This window comes from Amblyomma americanum, chromosome 10 (genome assembly GCF_052857255.1).
Source record: "Amblyomma americanum isolate KBUSLIRL-KWMA chromosome 10, ASM5285725v1, whole genome shotgun sequence".
Taxonomy (NCBI): Eukaryota; Metazoa; Arthropoda; class Arachnida; order Ixodida; family Ixodidae; genus Amblyomma; species Amblyomma americanum.
In genome coordinates this window covers 67,772,617-67,796,564 of record NC_135506.1, presented here as the reverse complement: position 1 = coordinate 67,796,564, position 23,948 = coordinate 67,772,617, and the positions used below count along the sequence as shown (strand labels likewise).

Sequence of the window (23,948 nt, the reverse complement as noted above, 5' to 3'; positions counted from 1 at the left end):
TATATACTGCTTGATAGACAGTATTCAGCCTGTAAGGTGGTAGTGCAAAATGAGTGACCGAATGAAGTCTGTGAATTGACGCATGTCTCGCAACTAAAAATAACATGATGGGTAATAAAGCCTCATTAATTTGGACTTTAAGGGAACCTACAAATAGCCTGAATTATCCTAAGGTTGAGTCATCAAATGCCCCCCGCCCGTCAGAAAGAGAAAATGCTGCAAATGCAAAAATGTGCTGAAGCCTTGGGGAAGGCTCTCGCACAAGCAGCAGCAGTCCGTGGCGAGCGTTCAGTTTTAGCGTGCTGGAAGAACAGTGCACATGTAAGTGAGGCGAACACACATTGGCATTGAAATTGAGAGACTCCTTCTTAAAAAGAAACAAAAAATGACAGGACGGTCTTGAGACCTGATAGAAAGCTGAAATAGCATTTGGATGATTACTTTGGTACTTGTATTCTAATTAATTCTTTTACTCTGAGTGAAGGCATTGCACCCACAGCAGAATTTTTCTGTGGGATGAATGTATGCAGAGGTGGGTGGGTGGATGGTAGAGGGGGTAGGTAGGTTGCAGGCTGCAGTGAGTGGGTGGGCAGCCCCCTAACTGGTGGGTGGAGTGGCTGGTGTGGTGGTGCTTCTGGAGGGCGTCCTGGCTTTCCCACAGTGTCTTTGAATTCAACTTCGCTGTCACTTTTTCATTTTGCTGCTGGATGCTTCTAATGGGTGGAAGTCTTGTGGATGGTGGAAGTAGGTGGGTTGGTGGTGGGTGGCACTTCTGCAGGATAGAGTTGAGTGGGTTGGTGGTGGTAGGTGGCGCTTCTGGAGGCTGTAGGTGGGCAGGGCTAGGGTTAAGAAGTCGATCAAGGATGACAGTGGGTGGTTGGGCAGCCACATACATAATTAAGGGGCCGCTGGGGGAGCTCACTCACCAAGGCTTCACACGAACAACGCTGACATGTATCAGTGCTACTGCTATCACAGTAAAATAAACAACCAGCGACATGTGAAAGTGGTGCCTCGGGTGTCGCCAGCTTGTAGGGATCGGCACAGTGATCTGCCTCGGCATCACCAGTTCATAGGGATCATCACAGTGATCTGCCTCAGTTTTACCTGCTCGTAGGGATCGGCATAGTGATCTGCCTTGGTGTCACCAGCTCTTCGGGATCAGCACAGTTATCTGCCTCAGGGTCACCAGCTAGCAGGGATCAGCTCAATGATCTCCCTCGGTGAAACATGCTCGTATAGATCACAGCGATTGCTGCGGTGTCTCCTGCTCATAGGGATCAGCACAGTGATTGCCTCGGTGTCACCGGCTCGTAGAAGTCAGCATGGTGATCTGTCCCGGTGTCTCCAGTTTGTAGAAATCAGCACATTGATCTACTTCGGTGTTGCGGGCTAGTAGGGATCAGCTGTACATTAGATAGTGAACAAGGGGGCCATAGATCTCCCGAAACGTCTTCCCATCTTTATTGACTTTGGCCAGTGATTAGTGCTCCTCATCAACTGTACAGTTTGCTTCACTGTCATCAGCTCAGAGGATGGGCGAGCAGTGAATCACTTCTGTGTCACCAGCTTGTAGGGATCACAATGTACCCGTACACAAATTTCACCTGCAATGTGGCACCATTTGCCAAGGGCATGATTGAAAAAGTTTTAGCAGCATAAGGGTAGTGAGCATAACCCTGTGAAGAACATTCGGATGCCAGAGGCAGCACTGTTTCATCCTTTCATCCGAACCGAAGCGCTTGCCAGACATCATACTTTCCATTAGTAAAATTGCTTGCTCACAGCCATTAGCATGTCGTTGCTTGCTGACATGTCTAAGGAGGTACCTACAGACGGTTAATCTGTCACCTGATTGTTGTGCTGCATGCCTTCAGGCTTCTCCTTGTTTGTCGAAGAACTGCTTGATAAAGAAGTGTTTCCATCTCGGTGGCTTTCCTGTTCATGAGTTTCGATTAAAACCTCGCAGAGTTGTCATTTTTGATAAGCAGGGCACAAATAATGACAGTTTTCATTGCTGCCTTAGAGGCGAGATGGGGTGCATATCTCTTGGAGCTTACTGCAGCTACATATTTTTGGCTGCCTGGTCACTGCTAGGCTCACGGAGCAATTGAGGTCACCAAGTTGGCACATTGCTGACAACAGAACTAATAGAGGGGAATACAAAAACGGCATCCTGTGTTGGTATGTTCCTTTTTGTTGGGGCTGTTAGCTGTCAATAGGGCTTGCTGGGTGGAAGATCCCATCTCTGCTTAAAGACAAGCATATTATGTTTGTGTACCATGCGACTTATCGAGTACCAGCTGCATGCTTGTCGTTTGCAGTTAGCACTGGTAGCCGTTTAAATAAGCAGAGACATACTGACAAAGTTCCAAGAAAGGGAGATGTATGCCCTTAGCTAAAAATCCTCCATGCATTCCACTTTTGGCACTTGCGAAACCATCAAAATACTGAGCGCTGAGGATGTGTTATCACATCCTCTAGATATCTCGAGCTTCACGGGTGACATAAATGCTCCATTGCCAGCCTCAGAAGCTGGTCCTGTGGCCTCGGGACTTTTTACCAAAGCTGCCCTTTTTTTTAGGAAAAGGAGCAATTGAGCAAACCAAAAATGGGGGTGTACAGAGGGGAGGGATCTGGTGCTATGGTGTAGCACCTATCCTGTCTTCTATGTCCTGGTCCTTGGTTTACGCTGTTGTCTTTTTTCCAAAGATATGAACCAACAAGCCCAGCAGGTCCACCATACACCTGTTTTAGTGTCCTGGAGCCCTGGTTAAAAAAAAAAGTCTGGTATAAATCTGAAAAACGAAAACGAATGCCAGTAAACCACATTGTTTCCATTTGTGCCTGCAAAACGGCCAACCAATTTTCTTTTTCAGTTCTGAAAAAAAAAAAAAAGAATCTGATTGGGGAGGGGGTGAAGGCTTCATTGCATCCAGCTAGAAAATACATAAGAGTCCCACATTTGGTGTAACATACCAAACGGTGGTCTGTTGGCTTCATCGTTTTTGCATGGGCACATCGGAGGCACACAAGGACTGTGTGTGCCGCTCAGTTCTTCTTGATGCCATCCTGTGATGGCATGTCTGTTTATATCCTTACTAACATTTCAAATTGAAGATGAGGGTGTTGATCTTCAGTTGCCTGCACTAGCATTTTAATGAACCCCATGCAACAAACGGCATCCGTCTCACTCCTTGCCACAGCCAATAATCGTTGCATGCTATTCTCCGTGTTGACCTCGATTGGAGAAGGCAATGTAACCTTTTGCCCCCTAGGCCCTGCACAACCATACTACTCATTTCAATGTGTCTAGCTCACACGTGACTTCCTATATTGTGCAGACCTCACTTCTGTAAGTCGACAAGATAGAAGCACGTGCCGTTACGTTTACTCCCATTTCGCGTGTTGATGTCCACGTTTAGGCTCAACACATTAGAGCCCACTTTGCGAGCACCCTCAGCTGCTTCTGTGACTGCTTCTTTTGGCTACTCTCACACACACGCGTGCACATGCACTCGTACTCAGCATGACACGTGGCACCTCTTCGAATCTCTTGTGACCATTATGCCATGCTGTCTCTGCAAGCAGCCTTAAAGGGACTAATTGAAGCTGACCTTTATTGACTGATTATCAGGTTCTGGGAAAGAGACAGTACTTTCACAAAAACTGAGCTTTTATACGCTAGAAAGGGCCAAGAAGTTAAGTACAGGTGTCAGCATCACCTGTATTATCACCTGGAAACTCCCTGTAACCTTTCAATCACCTGTATTATCACTTGTGTCACCAACATTCCTGTATTTACAGGTGTCAGCATCACCTGTATTATCACCTGTAAACTCCCTTTGACCTTTAAATAACCTGTATTATCACCAACATCACCTGTACTTACAGGTGTCATTACAGGTGTAATTGCAGGTAATTACAGGCGTAATTACAAGTAAACTGCGATGCGTTGATACAGTTGGGGGGGAATCCCTGGGGCTAGGCTGCACTGGAATTCACTTCAAAGTGGGGATGATGGAGCTGTTTTCGGCGTAGGCGTCGCAGGTTTTAATTGTGTGGAAGGAAAAATTTTGAGTGCAATTTTCGCAGCAGTAAAATGCGTGTTTTGCTGCCGGATAAGCATAAGCATAGCCGAAAAGTGCCATGGGCTCTATATTTACCAAGACCAAAAGTTGGATGCAGTTGTCCTCTGTTCCCCTCTAAGGCATTTACTGGCAGCTTGATACTCATACTTCCACAATCTGCCTCAGTACATACCTTTGCACTGAATATTGTCATGTTGGTGCTGATGCATGTAATCCGCATGCAAAAGGATTCCTTGTGAGCCAGCTAATGGTTTGTACAGTGCAGCTGTACAACTCTGCTGTGCTTCTATTAGATTTTTGGGGACTCCCTTTTGAAAGATATACAGAGTAACTTGAAATGTCTTATATTTCTAAGCTTCTGTTTGTGTATGCTTTTCTTTTTTTTTTGTTAGCCTCTTCTTTTGGTGCTGTTTCTCAGTGCTTGCAACAGAGTTAACTACTAATATTTAGTCAGAAGAAGCAATGCTTTGGGGAAGATAAGCAATCTGGAGACAAGACAAGTGACGAATAAAGTGCAAAAGCTAGCTTTTGCACTCAGCCTGTGTCAGGCTAATTCATCTGATCCACTATATTTGCAGGACAGCCAATTTATTGTGATTTAGTGATGGCATCCGTGGCCATGAGGATAGTACAGTACTCATAAACAGGAAACTAATTTTTCTGGAGTTAATGCAAAATTATAGGTTACAATTTAATCTGGGACTCCTCACTTTCCTTCATTTGATGAAAAGGCCGGTTTGCAAAATTGGAACGAAAAGGAATTTAGGGAAAAAACAGTCAGTCTGTGATTTGTCCCAACTTGGAAAACGCAAGGCATCGAAGGTAGTTGTCTAGTCTTGCATTGTGTTAGTCGAGGAAAGTGCTTTGTAACATCCAGGCTTCACATGTAGCTCTGGCTAACATGTTTGTGCTGAGCTGGCAACTTAAGTTCAGGGGTGGTGTTATATGAAGTGCGGCACTCGCACAATGCTGACGTTGACTTTGATGTGCGTCCTGCAGGATGAACTGGCCGGCCAGTGCTCAGCCCACGACTTGGAAACCTATCCGGCCCAGGGTCAGCACGGGGTTGTTTCATCTCAGCTTTACGATGACCTTCGAGGTGACAGGTGGGTGCACTTCATGGTTTCAGTCATGGTTTCAATGGCTGTTGACTCCCCAGTGCATGCGTTGTGTATAGGGGCTGCTTAAGTGCTCACCTTGCTCCCATAGGCTTCAAGTGCGCACGTGATGTGTGAATTCCTGCATTCACCACCAGTAATATCAGACATCTTACGCCATCTTTCCCAAAACTTGCACCATAACTCATTCAAGAGCTGCCCTGCGCCACGTACAAAGCAGCTCCAACATATTTTACTGCTGCTCCTAGACCAACTCAACCCATAACATGCTGGAAGAAGAGTGGTAGAAACATGGCTAAAGTGCCAGTTTGGGCGCTGGAAATATTATCTCTCTCCCCCGAGCTTTAGCTGTTTCACATGGTCTTGTCGACCGTTTTCTCTCTGATCTTTGATAGTATAACAACCACACTTCAACGGCTTTCTTTTATGCTTGACCATATTGCCTGTTGAACTTCAGTGGTGACACAACTTGGACCATGGCTTCCACGCTGACGACCTTTATTTCCTCTCCCTTCCATCGTGTTCATCCTTCCCTGTGCCACCCTGCACCTTAAGGGGGGACGCGGGTCTTGAAATCGCGAAAAATGGTCAAAAATGGCAATTTTCAAAAATTGCAATTTTGAAGTCTTTAATGTCCCAACTATGCCTCTACAAAATATTTTAGCTGAATTCCAACTCAAAGTATGAAAAAAACGGCAATTTAGAAACGTCGGTGAGCCGAAATTGAACGCCAAGCGCGAAGGTTTGCCCCATTTTCAAGCTGCCGTAGCTCCGCGCGACGCGAACCGATCGGCGCCATCTTGGTCTCGTTTGAAAGCTGGTTTCCCGCTCTCCAATTTGGCGCCTTACGGAAAGCTGTAGACCCTCGCACAGCGGAGCTATCAGCACCCGTTCGCAAGGGGGCAAACCGTCGCGAGACGGCCGCCGATTGGGTAAAACGGGCGCTCCTCGAGGCGCAGCCCTCTGATTGGCCGTGACGCATGCTTTGCCCCCCGCGGCCGCGTTGTTCGGCTCCTTCCCGTCGTCTGCTTTCGCCTGCACGCCCGTCATTTTTCGCGCTCCTCTTTGTTTCCTAGTATTTTTCGTTCTGCCGTTTTCCTTATCGTTATTGTAGACATTTTGGCTATTGAATCGCTTCTTTTAGCCCCGAATTTCGTGCTTTTGCGTGTATTTGCCTGCCTGGTGTCTTTGTTCCGTGTGTCACGATGGCCCGAGACGCGCGCTTGAAAGCAAGCACGCGAAAAACAGTCGGCAAAAAGAGACGCGCATGGAATAAGTAGAGCGCTGCATCGTCGAGAACTGCAGCTTCGGTGATGCCGCAAGCTGCTGTACCCTCGGTGGATGCGGCTGGACTGAGCTCGCCAACAACAACTTCGCCGGTGGACGCGGCTGAACAAACCCTGTTGACGCCAGCATCGCCGGTGGACGCGGCTGGACAATGCCGATCGCCGTCAACTTCGGCGTTACCGCAAGTCTCTGCAGTGCCGGTGGATGTGCCTGGACTAAGCCCGTGGAAAATATCGACTTTTGATACGCTGCAAGCCGCTTCGAATTCCGTGTCGTCGGAAGCGGCCGAGCCGGCTGACCTAAGCCTAACGTCGACTTCGGCGTTTGCGCACGCCGCTTCGTGCCGACGGACGCGGCTGAACCGAGCTCGCGTGCTCAACGCTTCGACAAGCACGCGCAGCGTGGACCTTGGCAGCGCGCCAAGCCGCTGCCGCCGCTGATAGCGTCATTTGTTTTTTTTTAATATATATATATTTTGAGGAGAGCTCCGGGGGGGGGGGGGGGGGGGGGGGGGGGGCGCTCGGCGAACTTGGCAGAGCGCCAAGACGTTGTGCGCTCTAAGCTGAAGCTTGAACACATTTGAACATTCGCATTAGACACTCCTCACTGTCCTGTTTTTAACCTCGCAAGAAGCAGTTTCTCGCTTCAACCAAGGAATGGCAACAACCAGCAGAGCTGTTGCAGCACAGCTTGGTTACAGGCCTGGGAGCTGCCTCATTGGTAGGAGCCTTGAAAAAGATAAACAGAGGCTGTGCAGGTCTGATAAGGGTCACACCAATGCTGAAAAGGTGAAGAAGAGGATGGCCAAGAAGCACAAGCCTGACAGCACCCATGACTACTGCCCAGGACTTTTGTGAATGTGTGGCAGATTCAAAGAAAATAGCAAGTGATTTTCGGAGCTTTTTTTTTGTCAAGTGCCAATGCAATACAGAGGTTTTCATAATCTTTACATGAACAGATTTCTGTAAATTTGGTGTTATTGTGTTCAGCAATGACTGGGCGGCATGCTAAAGCATTAAATTTTTCCATATGATCAATAAACAAAAATGGCAGAGTAAGCAAAACTTTGAATGCAATTTTCTCAGCTTTGCTTTTTCGATCAAATGCCTTTGCCTTACGGAACTTTTCATAATGTTTGCATCGACTGATTTTATTGAAGTAGGTATCATTTTTTTCAGCAACACCTCAGCTACATCCTAAAGCTTTCTAATTTTCATTAAACCCAATAGACTAGCAATTAGGTCAGATCTAAGCTAATTACTCCCACATTGTTTTTTTCTTTCCTACTTTGTTATTCATTCATGACCTATGTGATGACTTTTTAAAAATTTCTTTAGCTTTAGGATGTGCAATGGGCCCTTAAGAATGACAGCATTACTTTAAAACTAGTTTTTTTAATTAAGAAACCACCATAATGGCCCGTAAGAAAAGACCTAAGTGGCATAAATTATTTTGCCATATCTTCATTTCTAGATTAGATATATAAAATCTGAATATATATTTGGGATTAGCATTCAAAGATATATCTGCATGCCAATTTTCAGGAAGATATGTTAAGAAATAAAAAAAAAGTTTTCAAGACCCTCATCCCCCCTTAAAAGCTGAAAACCTTGTTGCCGGTTATTGTTGTGCTGGTATACCGGCCGCAGCTTCCACTGTTGCGGTTTCGATGTCTGCTTTACCTTTGACTGGGCACAAAGTGGGTAAAGCCCAAAGGGTTTCATGCCAGGTGGGGGTTTTCTCGGAAGGATCCAAGCTAAGAATTGCCAGTGTGCTGTTTTCCTTTGTCGCCTGTGCTACCTTCGTGATTACTTTTTATGCTGGTGGTTTAGGGCAAATGAGCCAGAAAGATGGTGGGCGCTGTGTTGTGTTCCTTCCTTGCGATGCCTCTCCTGTTTCCCCCCAGCTGTAGCCACCTGGTGAGTGGCTTGCATTTTACAAGCTCCTGCCTGTGCAACTGTTGCGTGCAGTGCCTCTGCACTGGACTCTGCCAGCGAGGCGAGTGACCTGACTGACTCAAGTGCGTCGGCGCGTGAGCGGGCCCGCAAGAAGGTGAACAAGCGGCGGAGGGCCCAGGCAGAGCGGTGGCCACGCCTGCTGGTGCTGTCTGTGGAGGGCGGCACTGTGGTCGAGTGCCAGCTCGAGTCCTCCAAGGGCAAGACGGTCACCTTCAAGTTCGACATACACGACATGTTTCCCCGGGACATTGCCAACAACCTGGTGCGTGTGTCCACTGGTGAGGGTGTGGGCAGTCGGGTCAGCTAGCATAAAGGAGGAATGGCAGTCAACGTCGTATTCTTTTTAATTTTAATTGCCTCATCCCTCTCCTGTGCAATGGATGCACCTTCCATATTAGCACCCACGTTTTGTTTTGTTTTTTCTATAGTAAGTTCATTCATTGTACAAGCAAATGTGGCATTGCTTCGAGCAAGTCAAAGGAGAGAAGCTTAATGTGTAGGATGGTGGAGAGGAATAAGCTGGATGGGAATACAATGTAATGGAATTACAGCAGCTGGATATTACGTTATCAAATAAACAATGAATCTGGTAGAATGTTCTCTATTAGAGAAATACTAAGGACGTCGGTATAAAATTTTTCTTCTTTGTAAAAATTGATTGTTTGGCTTTCTGTGGCCATGTTGATGTTTGTTTGCCAATAAATGATGCACTTACTGCCAAGAAAATTAGATTTAAACGTTGAACATCTTTTTCCTGCCACTCAGTTCACCCACATGACATTAAAAGAGCTCTGGGGTCACTTTGTTCAAGTGGACAGCGATTAGCGTAGCCTAAGTGTGTGTGAAAAATAAAATAAAAGCGTTGACATTGCTGCAGTTTCCTTGTGACAACGGCCAGTGGCGGCGGAATCTGCATTTTATTTGATGGTTGTTTTCTAGCTCTTAAAAACTAATTTCAATGAGCATAGCCTCTTCGCCATGAGGTGCTTGAACAGCAGGTGCCCTGACAGTGGCATGGTCGCACAGGTGGTGACGAACCTGCTGGCTGAGCAGCACGCCGACGTATTTGTGGAGCAGGTGCAGGACATAGTGCAGCAGCTGAAGGAGCACCCCGACCGCCTGCCCACAGTGTGCAACCCTCTGGCGGCCGCCGACGGGGTGAGCGCACCACTCTTTGGCCGAGAAAGGGACACTGCCTGCGTGCTTCCCTCTTTCATCCTCATTGCACCAAGGGCAAGCAATGCACAGGGTTGTGATGTCAGTGTGGTGTTGGTTCAAGAAAGGGGCTTGGTGATGGTGGGGTGGCCAACTGCACTCAACTCACAGGTGCCAAGAAAAAATTACATTGCAGACATGTACAGTTAGACATGTACAGTTAGGAGAAGCCGAAACATGAGGAACATACGCCGCAGGCATTGATAGTTTATCAAGAAAAGGATTTATCTTTATTTTTATTTCCCTTTTCTTGAAAGAGTAGAGGTGCCAAATTTTGGTTGCATGTTTTCTTTGCAATGATACGCAAGATATCAGCATGTATGGGTCAGCACGTGGCATTTGTCCATGACTCATAAATAATTTATAATCGAATTTTTGCTCTCACCTGTTAATAATAATACAGTGGAACCCCGTTTATACGTTTTTCACCGGACCGTGAAAAAAAACGTAACAGCCGGGAAAACGCAACAGTGAGGAAAGGTCCGAAAATTAATAAAACAGTGCAGCTTTGCCTTGAAACAATTTATTTTGACATCAAGTGAGCTTAGGTCTTAAAAAAATCGAGTATGGTAGATTGCCGTTTTTTCCGCTCGCTGGAAAACACCACGCGTTTCTCGATGGCCTGGAAAGCCGCATTGCTCTCAGCGTCGCTTTGAGGTGCGACATACCTGCGGAGGAGGTCCAGAGCCGCAACGGCTTCTCCAAAGCTCGGGTCCACCGACTCCCCGGAATCATGCGGCTCGTGCTCCTCGTCGTCATCACAGTCTGAGGCTTCACTCGCGACCGAGTCTGCAACGATCTCGGCGATACTCGGACGTCACGACAGCAGCATCCACGGCGACGTAGTCGTCATACGCGACTCCCGTGGCACCCAGCGCATTCAAAGCTTCACTCAGCTCTTGATCATGAGAGGCTGCTTCCGTCTCTTCAGCTTCCGTGGCAGTTTCCTCTCTGCCGTCCATGCGAAAGCCATACCGCGCGAAGCAGTGCTGGGCAGTTGACGCGCTCACTGCAGTCCACGCTGAAGCGACGTAGTGCATAGCGTCCAGTATTGACTCTTTCCGCGCTGGCTGCCTGTCGACTGCGTTGAGAACATCCAGCTTTTCCTCGAGGGAAAGCGCCTTGCGCTTGCGCGACGCCATCAAAGGACGACAAATCGCTCGCGGTGTTAGCGAGGCCCGACGAGGCGTAGGCAGCGTAGGTGTTGACGGTAGGACACGGACGACTCGGATGGGTTGAACTGCACAAACAAGAAAGACTGGATTAGCGAGGCCTGACGAGGCATAGGCAGCGTAGCTGTTGACGGAAGGACACGGACGACTCTGATGGGTTGAACCGCACAAACAAGAAAGACTGGATTGCTGCGGGCCCGCGGGTTTTACTCGCTTCGGCTGACGAGGCAGTGGCCATCTAGTGGCAATCTCTCCAACTCACGTGCGGCTTTTTATGGCCTCCGAGATTACCCACACGCGTGCTAGGGGGTGATCTCTGAGGCCATGGTCTTGTAGCCAATTCCGTAGCCAAGCCTGGCCAAGACTCGTCAAAATGGCGGTAGGCGCGCATTGCCCGGCCGGGTTCGGGGTGCCAGGTTGCGACGTATCATGCAGGAACGTTTTCACAGCTACAACGTAGCAGCGGGGTACACAATACATTGGATCCTATGGGAGCTATGCCGGGACCGGACGAAAAGGACGTAACAGCCGGGAAAACACAGCAGTGAGGAACGTAACAGCGGGGTTCTACTGTAATTGGTTTTTTGGGGGAAAGGAAATGGTGCAGTATCTGTCTCATATTGTTGGACACCTGAACTGTGCCCTAAGGGAATGGGTAAAGGAGGGAGTGAAAGAAAAAAAGGAAGAAAGGGGTGCTGTAGTGGAGGGCTCCGGAATAATATCGACCACCTGGGAATCTTTAACGTCCACTAACATTGCACAGCACACGGGCGCCTTAGCGTTTTTTCTCCATAAAAACACAGCCGCCGCAGTCTGGTTCGAACCCGGGAAATCTGTTTCTGGTTTCAACAGCCCAGTGATGGCAACAACATTAAAGGTCTGCATAGGTCACGTAATGTAATTTAATTTAATGTAATGTAATGTCATTTTTTCTTACAATGTAATTTTTTCTTGGCACCTGTGACTTAAGTGTAGTAGTTCCGAGACGTTAACATACCAAGAATTGTGTAATTAGTGAGCAGTCACCTGCAAAACAACAGAGGAGGACATGCATGTAACGGAGTTGCCCACTCTGTTGTCATCAGCCACTGTTGGAGCCAGAAGCTGTGCATCCGAGTATGAATCGGTCGTGTTGATCGAAAATGATATATATGACTGCGACAGCAGTGCCATGCAGACCACCGCTGCTCATACCCTTGTCACATTTCAGTGGTGGCACAATGCACAACTTCTGCCAGTGCGACTCCCGTACCAGCGACCTTTATTGAACTTCCCTTTTGCCCCATCTATCTTCCTCTCACCATCGTGCACCTAGCACCTTCGTGTGGCAGTGCCCGTTGCGAGGTCTGTTGCAGCAAATGCCTTCATCTCCACACGCTCCTAGCACATTTCTCCTATGGCCCATTCGCACCCGGTCGCAGAGTGCAGTATGGCCAGGCTGAGGTAAATGGTGGCCCACGATGGCAGCCCACTCATTTGTTTTGGTGGTCAGATCAGGTCAGTCAGCCACATAGCAGCATGCCGCTGGAAGACAGAGTAGCGGTACCACACATGCGGTCTTGGCGCCTGCTAGCGGTCAACTGTACGAGAAGCGAGCAAGGTAACCAATGTGACGAGTGCAAAGTGATGTGAATTTAACTAGTGAGCACCATTTGGAAGCACTGTGGGCGTGGCTGACAGTTGAGGTGAACAAGAAACTTCATAATTTTTTATTTTTGAAGGCTTAGAGTGAGGTTTGCTAGGCTACGTGCACGGCCAGACAGCGGCTTTTTTTGAAAATATAAACATCAAGTTTATGGCCGATATGCTTCTTAAGTTAGTGACACGTGCACCGGTGACGTAGCACGTAGCCGGAGGGGCGTATTTGTAGAGCCCCATTCATGCGTGCTGCCGATGCTGCTCGTGATAGGCTCGGGGACCTACTGAGCTTGGTCGTGCATACCTTAAAATCAGAGGAAAAAGTATTATGTGCGTTGCTTGCCTTTACTGCCAACCTGCCTTTGTGCTTCCTTTTACACACAGGAAGTCTTTGGCAAGACATTTGTGGCCATAAAATTTAGTGCATTTATTTGTTTAAGCATGTGAATTACTACAGTGAAGCTCCTTCGTAAATGTGCGCTAACTCAGTGGAAACTAAAAGCTTAGCCTAAGCGATTAGTACTTTGGTGCCTTAAAGTGCCAGATATTTTGAATTTGGCTTGTTATCTATCAACATGCGACTTTCATGCTACTTTATTTGCTTATGGCAAGGTGGCTTGCTTCATCTTGATGCTATTACATCCTTTAGCGGCTGAGCTTCGAGAACATGGAGAACAGCACAGTGCTGGTGACAGCCGGGCGACTTGAAAAAGAGTCGAGCGAGCCCCCTGGGTCGTGCCAGGGGTCGCCAGTGCGCCAGGTCAAGCCCCTTCCAGCAGCTCAGCTTCACCAGGTGGGCAGCTGTGCCTTGGTGTGCCGCTGGCCAGCACCACAGTCCTCTGGCTGTGGTGTCCTGCTGCGCTTGCCTAATATAATGAAATAGCGGGCCTTGAGTTACTGCAAAGCACTGGGGCGCCAACACGGAATGAAAAGTCAGCCTAGAATGGGGACAGAAATAGAGCGAGAAAGAGGAAACTGTTGTGGCAGCCAATGTATTGTGTTCGGTTCAAATTACGATACGTTTTGTTCATGCCGCCAACGATCATCACATACACAAAAATCAGAGTTAGGTGAGACACTGTTTTGCAATGCAGCTTACTGGTAAGGCCGCCTTAATCGAATTTGGCTGACCTTTGTTGGCTCAGTGTGCCGCTGGCTTTGATTCAGTGATGTCAGCATCTTGCTAGTTGCTGGGACACTGGTGCAAGACACCTCACTATTCTTGCCTTTCTGTTTCTGTTTTTCTTCTCGCTTCGCAGGCAGTGCATTTGTCAGTTACTCGCTTTTGTCCTCTTGATGCTGCCACTGGCTGGCCTGGCCTTGTCTCTGCCTTTTGCATGCAGCGCGCCCTTCTTTGCTTTTGTTCTGTCCCATCCCACCGCCCTCCCCCCCTTCAGGCCGGCATCGCCCACTTGGCGTCAAGTCCCATCGAAGAACAAGCGCCCCCCATGCCGGCTACCTTCCTGCCGGTAGCCGCTGCAGTGTCGTCTCCTGCACTGCAGCAGCACGTCACGGCAGGCACGGTCGCCGCCACCGTGACACAGGGCCCCATGCTACCTGTGCCGGTCGCCATGGTGGTGCCGCCCACACCGGTGACTAAGGCGGTCCCCGCTCAGGCTGCTGCTGCTGCTGTCTGTGGCACCGCAGCCGCTGCTCAGGTGATTCCAGAAGCAGCGCGGGGCACTCCGGATTCGGCTTCGACCTCACGGCTGGCCTCGCCCTGTGCTGGCGGGGATGAGAAGCAGGCACCGGCTTTGAGCTGTACTGTGGGGCTTGCTTCCTCTGCCGCTAACTCTCCGCTGCCGGCGACGCTTGGGGCTGCTCTAGCTGCGGTCGTGTCCGCGCCCTCCTCTGCCGCTGTCGCTAGCTCTCTTCCGCCTGTGAGTAAGGGTGGGGGCACAGCATGCCTGGGTGTCTGGCTGCCACACATGGCAGAGGGAGCAGTTGTGTTGCAATCCTGCCAGAGGGCTGCAGCAGCATGGGTGGTCTGAGCACTCCTGCACGTCTCTTCAGACATGCTAGCTGTCGGTAATCTGCCAGTAAGGTGCATTTTTCGGCCTCTGAATTTTGTGCACCAGTTTTTAGGTTCACAAATCAAACACAAATTGGAACAGAAGCATTGGGGAATCACTGGAAATTAAATCATGCCATGAAAGTACAGCGCGCTGCGAAGACACGCAGCACCCTGGAGACACACAGTACCCTGGAGACACACCATAGCTTGTTGCACCACAGCTGCTCTCACCTGCACATGCGCTTGCTGTCATGTTCTGTCTTTTCCCCTTTTCTTGTTGTTTTTTTCTGTGGCTCCTGGCTTTTTACCCTTTCTTTTGTGCGCACTGGTGTTGCTTGTAGCCTTGCTTTCTAGTGCTTGTCGAGTTGTGGTGGCACTGAAGTGCAGCAACAAAGCAAAGGGCTGGTACTACAACACACTTTTTTTTTTCTCTCGTTCCTTTTGTGCGCTGTCGATTTTTCGTATTTTTACTGCAGATGTCAAAAGCTGGAAGCTGAAGAGAAATAGCTGGCACATGCACATCTTAATTGTTTGGTCACGCGACATAGCTCACGTTTACAGGATTGCATTTTTGTACGGGGACCATGCAGCAAAACTTGTTTATCAGTTGGGTTGTTAAACAGAATCACATAAAATGTAGTTAATTCTGCCTTCGTTATACTAGATTCAGATAACTTGGGTGACAAACGTGGCCCAGGCTAAGGCCATGCAAGTTTATAGTGTCAGACACTCATTGATTCATGCGCTGCTCCCATTTTCTCAGATCTCCCCAGCTCCCACCACATCAAGCTGCCACTGAGAGCAACTTTCTGCGATTAGCTGATCATTATTTTGAGGAAAGAGAAAGCGGAATTAGCTTGATTTTATCTTGAGCAGTAGCGCAGACATTGAGGCAGGTTAGGGGACAGATTAGTCTGTGCACTGACCCCTCCCCGTCATCGGCTTCAGAGGCATAATAAAGGACGGAGACTTTTGCATTCTCTTGCTGCATAGAGCTACATTACTTGACTGAGTTGTTCATGGCACCTGCCCTTTGCATTTGATGGCTTGCCTAGAGTCACTAAATAAAGACTTAGAGTACCGGCACTCTTTTCTCCTATTGTTCTGTGCCGCCGCCACGATCATTGGTCAGTTTGCATCACGTGATATTTGTTTACACTGCGACGGTTCATGGGGGCTGCCATTTTGTGGCTTATGCGTTTTCAGTCGGGCAACTGTGGTAGTCCTAGTGCTGCGACGCTGCGAGTGCTGCCGGTGACCGACTCAGTGACCAAGGATTCCGCGCCTCGCAGCATTTCAGCTGCACAAGAGCATACGAGGATGCCGTTTTGCTGCGTTGTTGGCTGTTTCAACTCGCAGAATGATGGAAAACGCTTACCGTTTGCATCTGAGCGGCTCCATGCCGTACGGCTACGATCCCCGCCGCAGCGCAGGGTGGCTAACAGCGTTGTTTACAAAATGGCCGGGCCAAAGTTAGCGGCGAGGTCGCCGAAGCGGCAATCTGGCAACAATGATAAACAACAAAATGGCCGCCCCTGCTTACCGCCGTGCTGCAGTGACGGTACTCTAAGTCTTTATTTAGTGACTCTAGGCTTGCCAAGTTCAGAGAGTGGGTTGTAGGGCCCTTTCAAAGCACAGCCTATCATGTTGAGAAGGAACTCAAGACACAGCTGGAAAAATGGGGACACGCCCTGCCAGCTGTCATAGCTTTTTGTACAATGGTCATTGCTATACCGTGAGAAAAAAAGGACATGGAAGAAAGGGGAACACTTGTCCCCTGTCAGTCTGCGCAGAGTTATCCCATTATGGACCACAGAAGGTTGCTGGAAGATGTGGTGTTGTGGTAGCTTTTTGTGTTCTTTTTCTCACTGATTTTTTGCAGTAGTACTACTCAAGGAATCCCGTGCAACGAGGGTTTGGTTGTGTAGAAGTAAATATGTTGCACGGTCCTCAGTCACGTGTGTGTCTGTGAGCAGCTGTGTGTGGTTGAGAGGGGAATGCGAGCTGTCTGTTTCCTTCCTGGGTGGCCGTTGTGCCGTAGGGTGAAGTGCGACTGCCGGCGCAGCAGAATGCGCCAGATGCCAGCACCACCAGCCAGGCGGCCACACCCCCTGCCCATGGTGCCACACCCCATGCCCTCAGCAGTGAGAACAGCTTCTCGGAGTCTGATCCTGGGTAAGCTTCCACACCACTGTCGCCATCCCCCGTGCATTGTGCCGCCCTCTGTTTTACAGTGAACAGCTGTTAAAAAACTGTTCCGCCAAAGGAATGCCACATAGTCATTCTCTCATTGGAGGTGACCTCACTGATGGCCACAGCGGTCACCGCGCGCTCTGCCTCAGCTGCTCTTCCCCGTGTTTGGTGCTGCACGTTTCAGTGCAGTGAATTAGCCATGTGGTGGCTACGCTCATCTATATATACAGTAAACGCTCGTTAATGAAAACTTCATGGGGTGGGAAAAATTGTTCGAATTGTCAATAAACCAATGAGAACCACTTGCATCACAGTAACTTTATTTGGTGAGAGACTGGGCAATGGCCACTTGTTTTTGAGATGGGAACGTGCAATAGTGAGTTTTTTACACTTTCATCAATGCATTCTTGTGTGCATACTGTCGGGAGTGTCTTAAGCAGGATAGCTGCAAGTGGTAAGGGTACTGCGATGCTCTTCACTGTGCATCGCAGTAGCGCTAGAGCTCCATTAGTACTGTGTTACACCCCTTACAGGTGGCAGCATCGCGTATGAGGAGGCTTCACTGCACAAACTGTGAACGGCACATGATGAGCGTGCACTTTCAGCGCACCGGAAGAACTACGGTGACAGAAATTCTGAATTCAGGCATCGCTGCTACCTGCCATTTTGACATCAATACTAGAACAACAATTATTTCAGCCAGCACTCAGTGGTAATACTGTTGGCATCATCATCATCATCATAGGTCTGAATTGAGTGGTGGAAAAAAGTTTTGTGTTCAACTTCAAATTTCTGTGCAATAAATATACCTTCAGCTCCCAAACGAACCTTACAAACGAACGAACGAACGAGCCTCAGGGAGCCTAGCAGCCTCATTTTACTCGAAGCAGAAATTCAGATGGAGTTGGCCTCAGTGCCCCTTTAGGATGCACTCTGACAAAAAGGGACTTCGTTGCCTTTATCTGGGACCTGCTGTGATGGCTCCGTGGCTTTGGCATTTGGCTGACGCTCCCAAGGTCGCGGGTTCGATCCTTACAGCATTCTGGCAGGACATGCACTCTGGTGGCAGGCATCAGCATGCATTTGCTTGTTGCTCATGACAAATGTCATGTGCCAACCTGAGCTGAGGGCAGGCTTGCATAACCAGCACGGAGGGTCCTGAAATGCTTATCGGTGTTGCATTGCATCACGTTCGTGGCGCGAACTGTTGTTCTGCCATTTTGTTCCCTTTTCATGCCCACTCATTCGTTGTTTTGTCCAAATGTCCATGCTTGCACCCTTGATACCTATGGAGGCTCGCGAAGTAGGCATATGTAAATATGGATTTTTTGGTTCGAAGCAAATTCGCAGCGAATAGTTATTTTCTTTGAATAATTTCAAAGAGGATATTTCGAATACTTGTGGCGCACAAAACAGGTTGTACAGTACAGTAAGCATTTTCAGAATCTAGTGCATTTTTTTTATGCACAAGGCCATTACATAAAAAGAAGAGAGAGTGTATTGAAGCTTTGTCGACTTCAAAAATGGCAATCAGAAAAATGGGGAGCCCACTGAATATTCGAAATCCTTGAATATTTGCACATGCTCATTGTAAAGCCACATTTATTTGTTTATTGTTTGTTCATGGGAAGTTTACATTTAATGTAGTGTTTACATTCCATGATTGTTTTGGATTATGGCAGGTCTTATTCGAGAGGTTGGTTGTATGTATGCAGATAGAAAGTGCCGAGACGGATTGGAAAATTACTTTGTCAGAATTTTCTGTATGAAATTTTTGTAATAGCAGCCTCCGTGTGAAAGGATAAAAATTGGGTACATTTTATGGCTGTTTGATTGCCACGCCTGGGGAAGTGTTTTGCTACAAGCTTCTACAAACGGGAATCTTGCCTGCAAACGTGGCCATTGTTGCAGTGATCGAGGAAAAGCATTTCAAGAAAGAAAACTGCTCTACAGGATGACACGACTCATGCATGCCCAGTTTTATTCCTTTAAATGCTTCACTATCTGGCCCCCGAGTATACTCTGTTGATGGAAGGTACTCTGTTGATGGAAGGAAAGGCCAGGAGTTGCCTCCCACCTGTCGCTCAGTCACTTGGGGGAAGACTGCCAAAATACAGGTGTTCTTAAGGTGTAGCATGGTAGCTTGTCAACGCACTTTATTTAAATTTTGTAATTTCTTTCTGCCACGTGCTGGGCCGTGTGTGCTGTGCCGTGACCGCGCACATCGTGCGAGACAGCACGTCTGTTTCCAGAAAGGTGATCTGTCTGGACTTGGAACTCAATAAACTTTGTGCTCTTCAGTAGCAAAGCACTCAGCACAGATGTGCAAGAGGAGGCACATTCAAGGGCCAAGAGTAACTAGTGAATTTTGTTTTGTACAGTTATGTCAGCAATAAATGCCTCTATCAGGACATATGTGAACGTGCTTCGCTGTCTGTGCAGTGTTAATAGTTTTATTCAAAATCTTTTTGGTGCTGATTGTTTTCACTGCATGTCACTGGGCCACACCTTTTGGAATTTCTGGAATCGATCACTTGAACTGGCCGTTAGCAAGAAGGGAATGGAATCAAGGGAAGGGAACTCTTGTATTATACCGCTGCATTAAATGCCTTTGCCCCACTGCTTACAGTCGATGAGGTTAAAGCAAGAAGCAATTACTCTGAGAAAACAAGGTGCAAAAATGTTCTCTGTCTTCATCTTAGTTACTAAAATTCATAGGCATGGCTAGATGTAAAAAAGGCATAGCCTTGTAAACTGAAGTTCAAATGACTATTACTGTCAAGTCTTTTCTAGCTTTATATTACATGTCGATCACAGGAGCAGTCCTCTTTCCATCGGTCCTCTTTGCTAGACAGGCACCATCTCCAGGTCACGAAAGCCGCCCGTTTGTCAGTATTGCGCTGTGTGTCCTGTCTGCACCTGTCACTTTTTGGTACTTGTTTCCTAGATTCTTTTTTTTTGTATGAGCTGCCTTTTCTGGTCGTCCCAAGCCTGTGCATTATTTTGTCGCCAATTCCTGCTGCACGTTGTGCACTGTCTACAGCATCGTGTCAAGATTGCCGAAGAAGTGATATTTGTCGTGAGAGGTAATGGATCTATCTGGGCTTCTTTTTTCCACTTTTCCCTCTTCAAAAGCAGCTCGACGCTGCCTCAGCAAGCGTACGCCTTGGTGACCGATTTGAGCCACCTGCAGCAGAGATTGGTGGAGCTGACCACACCGAGTAGCGCGGCAACTGCCCACCCACCAGCTGTGTCGGTGGCCGCCAGCCTGCCGTCTGATGTGGCAGTCTCAGCTGCACTGCCTGTCACTGCAACAACCCTCTTGGTAAGGCTGCGGGGGCCCTCTCATGTTGAGTGAGCTGCTTGGCATAGATGGAGGCTTATTTTTAGGTACTTTTCATTAGGGGTGTGCAATTATCGAAATTTTCGAATACGAATCGAATACGAATATGAAGAAAAAATGGCTTCAAATATCGAATCGAATATCTGGTCAGCACAAAAATAAATTCATAAAAGATAAACACGCAAAGATTGTTGCTCATATTTTTTTCAAAATAGTGTGTGGCCTTTGCAACTGAAATAAACAAAACTAGACTGCCTGAGCACCGTATAAAAAAAAAAAAACATGATGTGCGCAGAAATGTACACTACTTAATCGAGCAGCATAACAGTATCCAACCTGTAATGTGGTCAGGCAAAATGCAATCCATAACATGACAAGACTGGAAACAAAAATAACATGATGGCTAGTAAAACCTCATTAATTCGGAGTTCAAAGAACCAACAGAAATGCCCAGGTTATTTGAAGGTCGATTTATAAAACACGCCGCTGCCCCGGAAAAAAAAATACCAAAAATGCGGTAGTCTTATGAGGCGGCTCTATCGTGCAAACACCTGTAATCCCGTGACGAGCACAGAGTTTCGGCGTGCTGGAAGACATCGCGAACATAAGCGAGATGGGAATGTGCATTGACGTCGGAATGGCGAAACTGTTTCTAAAAAAAGGAAAAGAAATGACGAGCGATGTGTCAGTCAGCGTCTGAAAGCGGCACGGTGCTGAGATTGGACTACTGGCGAATGCGTGGGCCGACAGTTGCCATTGCAACGCGCGAGTGGCCAAGCTCAGAAACTAAAACTACGCGGCCAGGTTCTTCGTTTGACCTAGTGACAGGGGTCCTCCGAACATAGTCACGCCTGCCTTTAGGCCGACTTAAGAGGTGCATGGGTTACAGTGCACCATGCAATAGGCGGGATTTTTACAGGATCGCTTGCCCTGTTGTGACTCCTCGACTCGCCCCTTCGGGATCTTCACGCGAAATTCCGCAAGTAGGCTTTCCCACATAGTGTAGTTGACGAAAACAATATGGCGGTGGTCAGGCTCAGAGAGTTAAGGTGACAAAATGAATGCCATGGGTGTGGGCACTAATTAGATAACATATTACAGAAGGCTAAGAAAATAAACGCGCGAAGTTGCAATTGTTAGAACCGGGTCGTCCCCCATCTTGCTCGCAGCACGTGTGGTATGTGGGGTGTGGGAAAGCCCACTTGCGGAATTGCGCACAAGGTCAAGCCTAGCGGCATCGGAATCGGTCCTAGCGGCATCCAAGCCTAGCGGCATCCATGCGATCGGTCCGAAGAAGAAAGAGAACAGGGCCTTTATATTGTTTTCCTGGAACTTTAAACTCTATATTCAGATAATTTGCCCAGATATTGCACTTTTACAACAATCAGATTTACGAAAGTCGGTGCGGTGTACGATTGCTGCCGAGTATTTGGGAATTTTCTAATATTTGGAAATTCACGAATATCATTTCTCGAATACAAATATGAACCGAATATGAAACATATTCGATTATTCGTTTCGTATTCGAAGTTTCGAATATTCACACACCCCTCCTTTTCATCAAACTGTTCTTCATGCATTTCACTGTGAGCGAATGGCTGTTGGCACTATTTGTTTGAGCATGATCAAAGCATTCTGGGATCAGGTTTGGCCAACAGTGTGCCAGTGCCTCACCTGGTCCTCGTTTAACGACTTATACATTATGCAACAGTAGCTAGTCACGACAGTGCCTTGTTGTTTTCCTCTAAAGATCCAGTGCTGCTAAAAGCAGCTCATGAGAATGTCAAGCATGTATCATCGTTGCCATCATCATCATCATTATAGTAAGCCCAGAAAAGGCGTCTGCTGGGAAAAGGCGTCTCACGTTTACCTACTATTAGCCGTGCCCTGAGGCAGCTCTAGCCATCCATCTTATTCTCTCATCATCCGCTGCCCTTTTCTTCCTTCCTTTGGAACTTTCCTTGCTCCCTTAAAAAACTGTCATTTATCTGTTCTCTGCATTTCGTGCTCGTCTCATGCCTATTTCCTCTTTCTGATTTCGGCTAGCATGTCGGCAACTTCTTTTCTTTTCCTCAACCACGCTGCTCTTTCTTTCTGGCTCTATTGTTTATTTCAGAGCTCTCTTCACTGTCCTCAGTTTAATTTCAAGTCAAGCATACATTTGGACATTTATGGCTTGTTTGCATTTGTGGGAGGGCTGAGGAGGTCTACCTCGAATGTTGCTTAGAAGGCAAGGGATATTATGATTTTAAAAAGGAATTGATAAAGACTGCCATTGGGTAATTCTCAGGAAGCACAAGCCGTGCCTGGTCTAATGCGCAGGTGTGAGGACGTACGCTGCTGGCGTGGACAACGTGCCACAGCTGGGGGGTTGTCGTATTGCGTAGTTCATCGTCTATGTTCTTTTGTGCGGATAATATCCATCATGGCTCATCCAGCTATCTGTTATGCTGACGCTGTGAAGTTATCACAACTGATGGCATGGTGCACCTGTCTTATAGAGTGTGAGGCATGTCTGCGGCACACGACCAGTGTAAAAAGCAGGGCAATAATTCCCAATGTCTGCATCAGTGGCATTTTCCACTGATGCTCCTGCAAGTTGGAGTTTGTATCAGTCTCTGCTTTTTCAGGAGGCAGTGGCTGAATGGGAAGAATGGTGTGATCAAATGGCGTAATGGTGACAGCACATTGCGTGAAATTGACTCAGGTGCACTTGAGAATGACTGGCATCAACAACACTAGCATTTGCATCCCCTACAGCAGCCACCCGCAGCCGACCATGTCCCCATGAGCACCAGCATTGGCGAGCCACTCCCGACCATTACTCCCGCTTCACCCAAGCACCCGGCATTGAGCACAGCAACTTCCGCAGCCATGGCCACGGCCGTCACCGTCGTGTCGACGGCCACGCCTGTGCCAACTGCGGTGGTGGCACCACCCTGTTCACGCCCTTCGTCAGTGCCACCTGAGCCACGTAAGCCGGCTGTTGCCACCAATCTGGAGGACCTGAAGCTGGAGCTGCAGAAGCTGCACGGCAACACGATGAAGAGCAACATCGAGCAGGGGCTGCAGGCCATCTTCTCGCAGAACGCCGTAGCCCCCGCACTGACCCCGGCACACTCGCAGCCGCAGGTACCCCCCTTTGTGGTGAGTGCTCACCACTGCCACATTTTACGTTTTGTGTGTGTGTGGACTTTGACCGCACATACCTTTGACTGCACCTTTACAGAGCCTTGTACAGTATGTGGCAGTAACTATAATGGCGTGATTTTATTTTTATTTGCTCATGCTTCCTGCTCTGAACATACCGTATTTATTCGAATCTAGGCCGATAGTTTTTTTCAAATAATCATATTCCAAACTCTAGGGTCAACTTAGATTCGAAGATTTTGAAAAACGCACCAGTTTTTGATTGAAACTGCTAAATATGGTGCATAGCTAGTGCCATCTAGAAAAGTCAGTATCGCAGCCGATACTAGCCGTGCCAGTAGCCAACCGTACACAAGCGAGATCGCCATTTTGACCTGTGTCATGTCGGTCGTATCGGTTTGCGGCTTGGTGTTATCGCGATGGCACCAAGCAGGAGATGCCACTACGGTGCCGCTTTCAAGCGAATAGTTGGGATAGCCGCAGAGGCATCGTCGAACCTTCAAGCTGGGCGGGACTTCGGCGTCAACTAGAAAAATGTCCATCGTTGGAGGGAACAACGACAGCAGCTTTTTGCGTGCGCCGCAACGAGGATGGCATTTAGCGGACCAAAGAAAGTCTGTCACGAAGTGGTGACAGTTTTGGCTGACTTTGTTCGGACGCAGAGAGCAGCTGCCCTTCCAGTGACAACAGAAGTGCTCCAAGCGAAAGCTAGGGAACTTTCGAGGGAGTGAGGCTCTGCACGTTCAGATTCAATAAATGCTGTTTGCAT

General features: G+C 48.0%; 1 protein-coding gene across 21 annotated transcripts in view; it reads left to right on the top strand.

Moving 5' to 3' along the window:
* The window catches only part of Wnk (Wnk kinase), a 138,266-nt gene that overhangs the window by 85,753 nt on the left and 28,565 nt on the right, over nucleotides 1-23,948 (top strand). For 5 of the 21 annotated variants that reach the window (XM_077638977.1, XM_077638976.1, XM_077638989.1 and 2 more), the window contains 8 exons: nucleotides 5,091-5,197; nucleotides 8,467-8,716; nucleotides 9,481-9,612; nucleotides 13,129-13,272; nucleotides 13,877-14,137; nucleotides 16,535-16,668; nucleotides 19,822-20,011; nucleotides 22,790-23,176. In XM_077638977.1, coding sequence (XP_077495103.1) covers nucleotides 5,091-5,197; nucleotides 8,467-8,716; nucleotides 9,481-9,612; nucleotides 13,129-13,272; nucleotides 13,877-14,137; nucleotides 16,535-16,668; nucleotides 19,822-20,011; nucleotides 22,790-23,176 — 1,605 coding nt within the window. Of the gene's footprint in view, nucleotides 1-5,090; nucleotides 5,198-8,466; nucleotides 8,717-9,480; nucleotides 9,613-13,128; nucleotides 13,273-13,876; nucleotides 14,360-16,534; nucleotides 16,669-19,821; nucleotides 20,012-22,789; nucleotides 23,177-23,948 lie in introns of all 21 variants that reach the window. The other 16 variants (XM_077638975.1, XM_077638984.1, XM_077638974.1 and 13 more) reach the window with 11 other exon arrangements.